The 13,303-nt window shown below is 39.6% G+C and overlaps 1 protein-coding gene across 1 annotated transcript in view; it reads left to right on the top strand.

Annotated features, from left to right (window-relative positions):
• LOC147799429 (plexin-B-like) overlaps nucleotides 1-12,378 on the top strand; it is a 40,374-nt gene extending 27,996 nt beyond the window's left edge. The window contains exons 13-38 of the mRNA XM_087135602.1: nucleotides 118-226; nucleotides 378-568; nucleotides 1,086-1,240; nucleotides 1,364-1,475; nucleotides 1,735-1,871; nucleotides 2,220-2,387; nucleotides 2,721-2,814; nucleotides 2,978-3,214; nucleotides 3,773-3,949; nucleotides 4,756-4,978; nucleotides 5,166-5,308; nucleotides 5,451-5,578; nucleotides 5,775-5,840; nucleotides 5,933-6,007; nucleotides 6,109-6,175; nucleotides 6,365-6,511; nucleotides 6,828-6,984; nucleotides 7,296-7,396; nucleotides 7,858-7,957; nucleotides 8,841-8,947; nucleotides 9,072-9,221; nucleotides 9,400-9,563; nucleotides 9,753-9,900; nucleotides 10,205-10,345; nucleotides 10,537-10,611; nucleotides 10,819-12,378. Coding sequence (XP_086991728.1) covers nucleotides 118-226; nucleotides 378-568; nucleotides 1,086-1,240; nucleotides 1,364-1,475; nucleotides 1,735-1,871; nucleotides 2,220-2,387; nucleotides 2,721-2,814; nucleotides 2,978-3,214; nucleotides 3,773-3,949; nucleotides 4,756-4,978; nucleotides 5,166-5,308; nucleotides 5,451-5,578; nucleotides 5,775-5,840; nucleotides 5,933-6,007; nucleotides 6,109-6,175; nucleotides 6,365-6,511; nucleotides 6,828-6,984; nucleotides 7,296-7,396; nucleotides 7,858-7,957; nucleotides 8,841-8,947; nucleotides 9,072-9,221; nucleotides 9,400-9,563; nucleotides 9,753-9,900; nucleotides 10,205-10,345; nucleotides 10,537-10,611; nucleotides 10,819-10,935 — 3,489 coding nt within the window. The 3' untranslated portion in view covers nucleotides 10,936-12,378. The remainder of the gene's footprint in view (nucleotides 1-117; nucleotides 227-377; nucleotides 569-1,085; nucleotides 1,241-1,363; nucleotides 1,476-1,734; nucleotides 1,872-2,219; nucleotides 2,388-2,720; nucleotides 2,815-2,977; nucleotides 3,215-3,772; nucleotides 3,950-4,755; nucleotides 4,979-5,165; nucleotides 5,309-5,450; nucleotides 5,579-5,774; nucleotides 5,841-5,932; nucleotides 6,008-6,108; nucleotides 6,176-6,364; nucleotides 6,512-6,827; nucleotides 6,985-7,295; nucleotides 7,397-7,857; nucleotides 7,958-8,840; nucleotides 8,948-9,071; nucleotides 9,222-9,399; nucleotides 9,564-9,752; nucleotides 9,901-10,204; nucleotides 10,346-10,536; nucleotides 10,612-10,818) is intronic.
• The last annotated feature ends 925 nt before the right edge of the window (nucleotides 12,379-13,303 follow it).

Genomic DNA, 13,303 nt, shown 5'->3' with positions numbered 1-13,303 from the left:
AATCATTCATACTGAAATTTTCTTGTCATAATTTTACTGTCTATCATAGATTTATAATTATGATACAAGTTGTTCCTCTAAGTTTCACATAAATAAAAGCATTTTTTTTCTCGACAGTACACGTATTTATCTAACAATGAGCCAGAGCTTGAAGTGAGGCTGACTGTAACTTGGACTGATACGACTGGTGCAGCACATATCCTTGATGACGTACATGGGTTCAATGGTAAGCAATAAAGTCAGAAGAAGAAGTATATGACAACAAGAAGCTGAAATGGCCAATGCACCTTGATCATCTTGTAATGTTCAAAGCCATGAAATCTTATCCAGTTTTAGCATATGATCAATTCAAAGTTTTAAGATGATTTCTCTGATAGCAACTCTGTACAAGTGTGAAGTCCAGAAACCAGACTGCAGTCGATGTGTTACAGCCCGTCCAGAGCTTGGATGTCTGTGGTGCGGTGCCATGCCAACCGTTTCGGGTGTTTGCAAACTGAATGAAAGTTGCGATGAAAATATTGTGACTTCGTTTAATGGAGTGAACTGCCCAGATCCAGTTCTCAGCGAGGTGGGTTGATATGATAGGCAATTTCTTAAGATCAAATAAAGGCCTAAAGCGAATGCAATTTTATTATCGGTTCTTCCTAAAGAATTGTAGCGTGTCCCGCTGCACAGGGTTCGACGCTGCAAGAACGACACACTGGTGCAACTCACTGTTCTGGTCACAAAAATCTCTGCTTTTTTCTGTCGCAATACTGACAGCACCACAATGTCCTCTTCCGACCAGCTCTTAACATGGCGCCTGACGGCAGGGACTGCGCAGGCGCGAGGCGGGAAAACCGCGGGCCGTTCGCAACCAGCGCGGGCAGCCAGCCAACTCCATGCGGGTCCGAGCCGGCGGCCGGACCCGCCGGCGCTACAGAATCTTTTCATAATAACCAATTGCCTATTTCAAAATTGAAGATACAGTTTTACCAAGCATGACTATTTTCCTGTAGAAATTTAATTTTTTTTTATTGTGGGAGGTTGTCAAGCTTGTCTTCAGTTTGCGTTTGCTGGCTTTTTACCCCAAAATTATAATGAAGGTGTTTCCTCAGACCGGGCCAATTGAAGGCAATACAATCCTTGCCGTAATGGGAACAGATATCGGGCGAAGATTTGGTGACGTCATGGCTGTGATGGTTGGCAATCAACCCTGCGATCTGGACGGATTAAGCCCCGAGTATGTAATTGGGGCAAGGTAAAAAAAAAATAAATTACAAAAAAAATAATCGCAGGATTAAAAACGATATACGTGTATAAAATTGACGTCCTGAACTGGGGCACTCAACGCTGAATAATGTTGAATAACGCCATATTTTAGTGTCAGCTGCAGGACAAGACCTCAATCTGGTCGAAAAGAGTTGACCTTGACAATCAATGGGGCAGATAATACAACGCAGCACAGCTCTGGAGGTGTAAACTTTGTGTATACAGTGAGTATTACTGTTTTCAGCGGTATTTTAGTACAGTCTGGACGACGTGGGCTGCAGGATAGCAGGCAGCCTGAAAAACTCCGTACAGTCCCCTTCGGACCATACCTTAGACTAAACTCGGGATTTTCTCTTGTGATTTTGAAGGCCAGTATACATATTAGCCAAAAGAAAGTGTTTACGTTACGGTCATTGTGTGTGGTGGTTTATATGAGTTTGACCAAAGTCTGAGGTAATGTGATACGATCTATTTTCTTACCAGGATCCAAATATTATATCATTTGAGCCTCGCCTTGGCCCAGAAGCTGGTGGGACTGCAGTAAGCGTGACTGGTACATCCCTCAACACGGGACGATACATTGAGGCGTTCATTGGAGAAAAGCCATGCATCATATCATCGTAATTATCAGTCGTGTATATACATTTGCCGGAAACTCTTCGTAAAGGTTTAAAATTCCTGGAGCTTTTCTGTGGCAGATATGCACTGAATTGTTGAAATGGCCAATAAGCTTATAGAGTATCTTTTATTAAAATCAAAAACTCTGTCGATTTGGCTAAAAACTGTTGAAATCTGTCAACACTGTGTTAAGGAATATAAAAATTAACTTGAAGGAACAAAGATATATAGTGTTATTCTGCATATACCTGTTGGATATTTGCAACTAATCAAGACATTTTCGTGTTTATCTACCACATTTGTCAATACGAATGAAATAAATACAATCCAAGTAATTATTTTACCAACAGTGGCCCAACACAAGAAGTGTTGGAGTGTACTACATCCGCTGGACGGGCTGGAATGGCAAGTAACGTGAGAGTTTCCTTCGATGGTGCGAACAGAACATCAGATGAGAAGTTTAGTTACACAGAAAACCCTGTCATCACTCGGGTTCATCCACTGAAGAGCATTTATTCGTAAGACTTGTGCTTTGTAGGTTTATATGAGTTTTCAAGCAATCTTTAACTACATTTCAAACGATGAGTATTGGTTCTTTTCAGAACCCCACATACTCAAAAGAGATATATCCATGGTGCTACCGCAAACCTATCTAGTTCACTTACTACTTCCACCGTGAAAGCTTCAAATGTCATGCTACATTTCATTGTCACCACCGTTTGAATTTATAGCCTTAAATACAGCAAACCATAACTGATTTAAGTGTTTTCTGCAGTAAAATGGGCCTTTCATTACCTGCTATAAAAACGTTTTCCCTGGTTTGTCATTTTTTTTACTTTAACACGTATTAGGGGTGGTCGGACGTTGAACATAAATGGCCAATATCTGGATACCTGCCAAAATCGTCAGATTTACGTTGGGGACAGTAGTCGGACATATAAAGAGGTAACATTGCTTGAATTTTTTCCAAATTCTTTTTTTTAATTCATCCTTTCAGTCGATTGCAGAATGATAGTGAATGATCTCTTATATTTCACTTAAGGCACTCCAAGGTGTACTTGGAGGTTCAAACATGGTTAAGGGATAATTGTCAACATTAATTTCCCAGGAATGCACAGGTGAGTCCACCATAGAGATGCAGTGCAAGTCTCCAAACATAACATCACTCCGAATGATGATGGAGAGTAACGAAAACCTGACCTTTGGCTTCATCATGGACGGGGTCAGCGAACTATTGACATGGTCTGAGAACAATGAGGTCGAGCTGGAGTACTTTGAAGATCCAGTGTATGTCCCGTTTGAGAACGGACAGATGGAGAAAGACGGATCAACACTGACAATCATGGTGCGAATTGTTAACTTGATGTGCCTATTTGTCTTCGGCTGTTGTCTCACCTTGCGATACTTTCACTCTAATCTAATGTAATTAAATCGATCCCCCTAATGTTGTGATAAATGCCATGTCTGCCCGCCAGAATCCAATCTGACTGAACACAATTTTAGCAATGCATCATGTTAAGTGGCTGTTCTCCTGCGTGTTATTTTTTGTCACCTATGTGCTTAGCTTGGTTGTCATACTAGTCTTTGTGCCAGCAGAGCTAGTGCTTATCAACAGAAGGGGCTGGATTTTGGTAGTGGTTTCATGAAAATTCCTGAAGTGATCAACCTCATCAGGGTAACAAAAATACAATAGAGAACGCATCTGGTTATTCCTTTGGTCCCATTCTTTAAATTTGTAACATTAAAATTTTTACCCATGCTTGCACTTGGGGATGAATTTTGATTTATTGACCAGGAAATTTTGGGAATTAAATTGTATAATTAGAGAAGATGTCTGTTTTTTCCAGAAGCAGCCAATGGACTTGACTACTGCGACTCATTGGAAATGAAATTGTTGTTTCAGGGGGAACGTCTGGATAGTGCCATCACAGCCCAAGAAATCCAAGTTAGGATTGGAAATGGCTTCTGTGAAGTCAACCTGGTTAGTGATACCACTTTACAGTGCACTCTACCAGAGGATGAACCGGCCGCTGGGGACTTCAGAGATGAAGACAAAGAAAGAGACTTGCCTGTGGTGTGGGTACGGAACTCAAGAAAAATTACAGAGAGGCAACACCCATGTCAAGTAGTGGCGTATTCAGGTTTAGGTTCAAAACATTTTTGTGCTTAAAAGAATCATCACCCCCTCATCTCCAAAAGACTTTGTTACAATTTCCAAATTAGGAGCAATTTCAGTTACTTAATTAGAAAGAAATGGCATGCTTTGGCGGCATGTCGGGGGGGGGGCAACTTACCCCATTGAGACCTCATTCATTATACGCCACTGATTTCAAAACGTGTGTAACATTTGAGCCAAGAGCTGCATCATTATAAATGTTCAAACATTAACGTCTACGAAACTAAGTAATATTATTTCACTAAAAAGCTCTGCTTGTAAAAACTCAGAATAATGTCTTTCTTAGAAAAGTTACATGAAGTCGAACGGGAGCGCATTCAGGTTTTTTTTCAAGGGGGGTCAAGCTGGAGGTTTTTAATGCCTCAGGTTTGCGAAAAAGCGTAAACGATGATGAAACACTGCGTGACATACATTTACAATGGTGTTGGTGCACTTACCTTTGTACACTTCCGTTATTTTGGTGTTTGGGTGTTTGTCTCAGACCCCTGCCCGAATCCACGCCTGACAACATGTCTCCATGCAAGTCATAGCCTCAAGTTTAAGTGGCAAACTGTTCTTACCAGTATTCATTTTTTGTTGTTCGTCACTTAGGCACTTACAATTTTTTTAAACTCTTTAAGTAGGTTATGGGGATGTTTAGAGTGCAACTTTCCAGCAACTGTTCATTTCAAATTTCCATTTATTTTTATTTGAAATTTCCATGTTTTTAGGTACTTCACAGCAACCTGGAGTTTCGCATCGGCTACATTCGTTACCCCCTTCCATCCGTCGTTCCCATCATCGTGCCGTCAGTCAGCGGGGCCATCCTGGTGTGCATCCTGTTTGTGGCGTTCTGTTTTGTAGCTCAGGTGTATGGAGCCAAACGAGAGGCTAGACTGATCCTGCAAGACATGCGAGGTTTGGAGAGAGATCTGGCTGATGAGGTCAGGCAAGGTGGGCTCAAGCATTCAAAAAGAAGATTGAAGAAAACAAGCCTAGCTATTTATCGTACAGCGTTATACACAGAACTGTAAATTTACCTGACAGGACTCTGCATGGAAGAATGCCTGATCTAAAGAGAACTGTTAATGTGCCCCCAGAAAACAAGGTTTAAAATATAGAAACTTGAAAATATTTGCAGCCTTCGCAGAGCTCCAGACTGACCTGACAGATCTGACTAGTGACTTAGAAGGAATCGGCATGCCGTTTGTCAGCCACCGAGAGTACGCAACCAACATGCTGTTCATTGGCCAGGAAATTATACCTGATACCGAGGACGAGGAGGTAAGAAAATATTAACTCTGCTCCATCAAGCAATAACACATTTGTCCTGAGCCAAATGTAGAGCTATACGTATTTGAGAAACATCGACATTAAGTTTTAATTGTCCTTTTTACTGTCCCTCTGTATACACTTTTGAATCAAGTATCCCAATGAGCAAGTAGAGAGGGCCATGTGTAAGTTCTCACAACTCCTTAGCAACAAGAATTTCCTCCTCCTGCTCATCCAAACACTGGATGCAGAGAGCAACTCCAAGTTGTCCATCCGAGAAAAGTAAGAATGATTACTATGGCCTTCTTTTATTACAACAATAGCGAGACAAAAATTGAATGAACCTGTTTGGAAACATTTCTCGTTGCATATAGTCTAATATACTGGTCTCTGCCAAAATTGGAATTTTGACTGAAAATTGTTATTTAAATACGGGTAGTGTTTTTGTGTCGCTAATTTAGATTGATTTTCATTTCAGGCAATCTATTGCATCTCTACTGACCGTCGTGATGGTTCTGGAGAATAAGCTGGTCTACATGACAGAGTAAGTCACACTGAGAATAATCACTAAGTGTAGACCTAATAATCCCAATCTGTTTATACGTAAAGTATTAAGGACTTCTTTTCCCTTTACAGTATAATGATAACACTGATGACGCAACTCATCGAAAATGCCGCTGATTCCAACCGCACTCGCCAGCTTTTCTGCCGGTAAGATTATGTTCTTTCAGTAGTTTGATCTATTTATCTGTGAGAAGAGATTCACATTATTATTTAAGGCATTCTCGATAATTCACTTTTGCCTCATACAGAACCGAGAGCATTCTGGAGAAGCTGCTGTCAAACTGGGTTGCTCTTTGCTTGTATGATCAGCTGAAGGTAAGACTTGAGAATTGAATCTCTTTTTAAGAATTTAAGAAAGGTTTCCCTGATATGCAGAAAATGAACTTCTTGCATACCGATTCAAAATATAAGTTAGATCATGAAAATCAATACAATACTATTTTAACAGCACGCTTATTGTTTCGTTTTCAGAGGTATTGACCCCTTTTTATTTACTTATTCAAGAATCACACTGCCCACCCGCTGTTTGTGTTGTACCGAGCCATCAAGTATCGAAGTGAGAGTGGTCCCATTGATGTCGTCAGTGGTCGCTCACGCTTCTCGCTCAACTACGAGAAACTTCTACAGGAAGACGTGGAATTCAACTCTCTTGTGAGTCTACTTGGTATAGAAGCTAGCCCCCACGAGTCAAGGTTCCCAACCTGTGAATGAACAGGATGGAATATCTGTTCAGAGCATGAACAAATTACTTTGACCCCTTGCCCTTTGTTTATTACGCCTCCCAACCTCAGGTGTTCAATTATTGTCATAAACATTTCATGTCTTCAAGTTTCCTCGAAGTTATTGATACAGAATGTAATTATTTTCCAGAGCAAGTTTTGATTTTTACTTTTTTTCTCTTCAAAACTTCTATCGTGTTTCAATCGGTTTATTTTTTTTTTTAAATATAACTTGCTTATTGTTTCAGACATTGGTTGTTCTTATCGACGAGGAAGGAGAAGTGATCAAAGAAGTGAAAGTGTTGGATGTAGACACCGTCTCCCAAGTGAAGGAGAAGATTTTAGATGCTCTCCATCTTAACAAACCGTACTCCAACCGCCCAAGTGCTAATCAAGTCAGCCTTGGTATGTTCCGACTGTTCGCACATTTTAACACTACCGTTAATGGAGAGATATCTGTTTGAATGCATTTTGGGACATCAAAAACTAATCTTGATTTCCTCCTTTCTGCAGCTTACACAAAAACTTTGTTTGAGTTTGGCTAACGTTATTTGGACCTTCGATTAATATCTGATTAGGAATCTGATCATTGTATTCAAAATATCTATTAATGGTCGTGGGAAGAATCTGTAGCTTTTTTGTCTTGGCCTCCTTCATTCCCTTCAGTCAACTATTCGTTCATTTCTCAATTTTTTTTCTCTGCTTAATTATTTTAGAGTGGCGCCATGGTCGGAGCGGCAAACTTGTCTTGACTGACACGGACATGAGGCCATTGACTGATAAATGGCGTCGAATCAACATGCTCAAAGACTTCCATGTATGGTGTTAAACATCCATTCATAAACGTTTATAGGTGGCTTTAATCTGATCTTATTATCCGTTCAATCTATTATACCATTACCCTTCAAACAAGAACAAATATACCGATAAATCCAGAAAAATAAATATGCCAGACACAACCCACCATAATCTTACAGCTGATCAGACGTAACCTTGCTCATTCCCTTTCATCTGATGATGGCTATTGCCCATTATTTTGTTCCCACATACCCTGCATAATTTAATTGGATAATAAATGATGCAGTGGTTGTCCTTATGGCTCATCTCAAGTCTCAGATTTCCACAATCAGTCCACTTATTACCGTGCCATTTGTGTTTTAATTTTAAAAATTTACTTCAGTTTATTCAAGATGGAATGCTGGCGTGTTTGCAGTGAAGTCTGCTTGACTCCGTTTTATTGATTTGATGTTTTTCTCACACTTTATTGCCTCCCCAAAGGTTCCAGATAATGGCCTCGTGACCCTTGTCGAGAAGCAGGATGTGCCAAATGCTACACTCTCAGGAACAATCCTGAGGGTGCAAGGCAGGACTTCTTACGGTGAGAATCCTTTTCTAATGAACTATACGCGGCATTACGAGACGGGATGGGATTGAATGATACTTTTTAACTGACACATTGAAAAGTTTAACGTGCGTCACTTTAGAAACGGCTCCCTCGTGGTATAATGACCTGTATTGCATACGGCTGCATTTCCCCCTTCAATGCATGCAGTTGTGAGCTTGTTCACTTCGCAATTGTACCGGGGTTTCCCCGCGGAGAATTGTCTTTGTTGCAAAGCCTTTGAATTCGCTGTGTCACCCAGCTCTGAACCTACTGCCCAATGACACAAAAGTGGAAAGTGCACCGTGTGACAATAACACTAGGAAGTCGAGAGAAAAATATTGCTGCGTTGATACAGGATGGCTACAAGCACATACATGTACATGTAAATTCATCTTTCGTTCGTTTCATGAATAACAAGCTCTGGAGGAAATTTTGTGCATGTGTTTGTTTTATAATTCAAGTCCGTTTTTTTCAGAGCTCTCTTATTGGCGTTGAATGCCAGGCATTGAGATATTAATGAACTCTTAACACCACACTTTTAAATGAGGAACATTTCATTATGATGACAAATTAGACAAGAGAAGAGAACATTTGCAACTCTTCATTTTAGTAGGGAAAATGTAGCCAGCATGGAACCAGCATGTCTCTTATAACCAGTGATAACCCCCTCTCCTCCTTTCTTCGTTTTATTAAGATAAATTTCATGGACTACATATTTTGGAAACAGTCTGTCGATAAAGTTACAGCCTATTTTCTTAACATACGCAACTTCTTGGAACACATTTCAAACACCAAATTTCCTCTCATCTGATTCTGAAATGATAAATGCGCATTGCTGTGATATCTTCTTCCATTTTCAAATATTCTGTGTGTTTAGTAAACGTGGTCTTTGACGATGAGAAGATCAAACGCAGGATGAGTGCCAAGCGACGCTACACTTTGGCCGAAGTAGAGATGCAGGAAGGAGTCAGAGATTGGCATCTTGTAAAGAGACAGCTCGATCATTTTCCTCTTGAACTTACAAGCTGTAAATGTTCACTTTATTAATACAAACATACATAGCACTTCAAAAGTGTAATATTATGTGAACTGATTCAATTCTTGACAGACCCAGGAGGAGGAGTGGCCTACAGATGAGGAAGGAGGTAGACTGAGAAAGCAAGGAGGATGCATCTCACTGGATGTTGTCACCTTTAGGAACAAGATAAATCGTCGTAGGATCAGGGAGATTTCCTTCCCAAGACTTCTGTCAACCAAGGTAAGCAGCCATGCTAGTGATTCCCCAAAGACTGGCGCTTGTTGCAAGAACCCACAGTGAATTTAGGCTCTCTCCTCAAAGCTTATATATCGTACATTCCTCCATCTACACTGCATGGCTGAATATTTCACATGCTTGGAGTTCAACAACAGCATAGTTTCTTTGTGTCATTACACAGGGCATCATCCAGGAGTATGTGGACAACATGTTCAAGGCCATTCTGTCAGCCGAGACCGCCCCTAGGGCCATCAAGTACCTGTTTGATTTCTTTGACAATCAAGCCTATCGGCATGAACTGTCTGAAAAAGACTCTGACCTCGTTCACATCTGGAAGAGTAACATGTAAGGATCGCTAAGCTACACTCATTCTAGTTGGCTCACAGTCATATATAGGCATTTTAGTGATATTTTTATAGAGCTATAAGAGACTGGAACCCCACAACAAGTTCTTTGCTGTGTGTCTTCTGATTATCATTTGGTCAAATTTACAATTGATTTAGTTTTTTGTCTTTTGGGGACTTGTGCATGTAGTTTGCCACTGCGTTTCTGGGCTAACGCCATCAAGCACCCTGACTACATCTTTGACATCCGCCCATCTCGCAGCGTAGAGGCCAGCCTTGACGTCATTGCTCAGTTATTCCATGACGCACATGATACCAAGAGCCAAAAGTTGGGCAGGGTAATTTGATTTAAAACCTGAACTTGTCTGTGAGTGTTGGTATGACACACAAAACAAAAAGGGCCTAGAACGGTGACCACTGTAAATGGCCTACCCAATCACTTTAATCCTAAATTTCAAACTAACCTACTTTTTACCTAAAATTCCCTAATTGTTCTGAGACACTTTTGGCAGACTTGAAGGGAAAGGAAAGACCTACACATAATCCAGCTTGTCAATTGTCAAAAGAATAGCTCATTTTCACTTAAACATCACTGATTTTTTAAAGTACATTTATTCAAAGCTGTATTTTTCCCAAACCAAGGAGACATCCATCAACAAGTTGCTGTATGGTAGAGAGAGGACAAAGTACCACGATGACATTGTCTCTTTCTACGAAGAAGTACAGCAGTTACCTCCAGTGCCCACTCAGGAACTGAACAAGGAACTTTACAAAGCTTGCGAGGTGAAGTTATTTTCATATTAGTTAAAGGTTCCAGTACTGAAATTTTCGATTTGAAAATGAATGTCAGTCAGTTTTAAGATGACTGAAACTGATATGATATTGACGGTCTTTTATTTCAAGGTCACATTCAAATAAAACCGAGTTTAATTACAATATTGATAGAATTGTTTCGGCTGAAATGTTGTTTGCAGAATTTCACTGGCTTGTTCAGTAAACTGAGTACTCTGGATCAACTCTGGAAACTCGTGCGAAGATTTAAGCAGAAGGTAAATGAATACTGAATGTCTGTAGGAATGTGTAGTTTGAAATGTTCAAAATAGCCTAAAATGATATTGTTAATTTTCAAGCAAGTTCTTTTCTCTGAGCAGTTTCAACCTCAATGTTAAATCCCAGATTATCGAAAAGGTCAGGTCAAAAAGATTTATGAGACAAGATGACAACCACCAATTGTTATTTTTTTTAATCTTGTGAAGCTCCTGGATGCGATTGAGGACAATGAGCGAAGCAAGGAGGAAAATCTAGATGGATTGTTGGAGGAGATCGAAAACATTCTGTCTGAGGAACCAGACACCGGAGAAGCAGCAGTGTAGAGGACTGACAAGACCCAATTGATGAAAAAGACGAATACCTTCTGTGATTGCTTATTTAATTAATAGGTCATTCAAAGAAAGTCGTACATTTTGCAATACACGTTGATCTGAGTTAAGGTGACGTATGTTGCTCTACGATTTAATGAATACTTTGGTCATTTCGTTTGAATACTTAAGACATTTTATCACATGTCACAGTTTAATGAACTTTCAGGTTATCATACACACAGACTGTAATTTCCGCAGAACCCGTGAAAACTAATTTCAACTTTTGTAATTAAGCACTCAGCAGAAACGTTCTTTTTTGTTCATGTACACAGAGTTTTGCGTCGTGAAGAATTTCCGTCGGAAATGGTAGATAAATTTTGGAAAAGTCCATTTTCCAGTCTCTCTCAGCTGCTAAGCAGCAAATAGTACTAGCAAAAATAATAGTATAGCTGAAATAAGATCGTTTTGTTCAGCAGCTCCTTTAATGGTGGCTGTCTGGAAAATAATCCGTAGTCCAGTTCTTCTCAATGAAATGTTGTAATACTCATATACATTTTAAGCCAATGGAATTGAGCCAAATTCTACAGCTATCAGCAGCATAAATCAAAGAATTCACTGTTGAAGAGTTGTTTTCTTTAAAGTCTATAAAGATTATTTGAAACTCTATTTTTATTCAAATTTATATTCTTAATTTTGTGCTGAATTTTCAATTAATGCATGAATTTTTAATAACATCAATTCATATTTTTTAATATATAATTTTTGAGGAGAAAAAATGGTACATCGCACAGAACAGAAATTTATTAAGTACAAAATATCGTTCATACTCAGTTTCTACATTGTCAGAATTTATCTGAAATCTTCCTGTTTCACAATTTTACACAAATGTTTTAGTACATTATGCTTAATTTATATTATGGTACACAGAATATTTATTCAGAAAAATACATAGGCACATTTTATATTGTTTCGAAATCAAATAAGAGGCAATTAGTTTTACTATTATGTTTAGAATTTTTTAGGGTAATTAAACGTTTTGGTCATTTGTAAGCGGTTTTACATGTCTTGGCCTGATGTTCAGTCTGAAATTTGAATATAAAACATCGAAGTACTTAAAAATACTGAAATATTGTCATTGCATCACATCGGACGATAGCATGAGTTAGAATTATTCAAATGAAGGGTATACCGAGACTTAATCATTTTGACCCACTAGTAGCTGCACATTTGGCCATCAGTAACATTGTTCATACACAGCATTCCTACAAAATGGCTGACCTGTTAAGGTAATTTTGAGGTTGATATGTAATAACCAGCTCTATCGCGCGGGTCGAAGCATTTTCAATTGTTTTGCCACAGCATGGGCAAATGAAGTCAATGTTCTGGTGAGTCTTTTAGGACGTGCTATATACTGGCTTAAAAAGGTATCAATAAAATAAAGCCTGTCGCACAATATGTATTCATAGGGGTATTGCTTCTTTGGATGTTTTCATGTATCGTTTTGCACACAGCTTAACTTTCTGTTCCCCCTCCATGTCACTGCCCCGCGCTTATGTTTTTGAAAAATCATCAGCCTTTCAATACACTCGAGAAACATTTGTGTCGATTACACTGGAGTTTATTACAACTGACATGTTTAGAGGTAAACTCGATGGTAACGTGGTGCTGATATATGACTCCACAGAATCAATTTGCAAGCAGCGTTAAGGGGGTGGTTCAAAACAGAGTCACCTACAAGCCGGGGTGCTGATTGGAGAACGAGAACAGGTGTTTTCAAGATGTATTTTTTTTTGCGTCGGGGAGATGTTAATTTATATAACGGGTTTTGCCGTTACCCAACGTATATATTAATAAACACTGTATGCTCAGTGCTTGTCCGAGAGCTTGCGAAACCGGACCGGCCAGTCGACCCCGGCAAGCTCGGTGGTGGAGTGGTTAAGACGTCTGCACTAGTAAGCAGGAGGTCGTGGGTTCGAGTCCCACCCGAATAAGGTTATGACTTTTTTTCGCAAGCTCTCGGACAAGCACTGAGCATACAGTGTTTATTAATATATACGTTGGGTAAGGGCAAAACCCGTTATATAAAAAAGAGAACAGGTGTGTCTTATGGCATATTTGTGCACCTATTTTTACGATCCAATTCCGCGGGAAAGTATACATCTGCTTCAATCGTTGCAACCGACATGACTTCAGGTTAAATTGGAATCTGTGAGGCAGATGGGATGAAATGCAGCGGGGACAAGAGGAAGTGATGACATTCAGATCTTCTATGAGAGATATAAATCTTGGAGGGCTGCAAATGCATAAAGATGTCAACAAAGTGTCACTTCACTGAACCCGTAAGTCACGATGATTTTTGTGTGGAAGGACACCCCCCTTT

The sequence above is a fragment of the Acanthaster planci genome, linkage group LG04, assembly GCF_054643075.1.
Source record: "Acanthaster planci isolate LZ-2023a linkage group LG04, COTS_SCS, whole genome shotgun sequence".
NCBI classification, from domain to species: domain Eukaryota; kingdom Metazoa; phylum Echinodermata; class Asteroidea; order Valvatida; family Acanthasteridae; genus Acanthaster; species Acanthaster planci.
The sequence above is the reverse complement of the archived record's forward strand: the minus strand, read 5'-3'. Positions and strand labels throughout refer to the sequence as shown.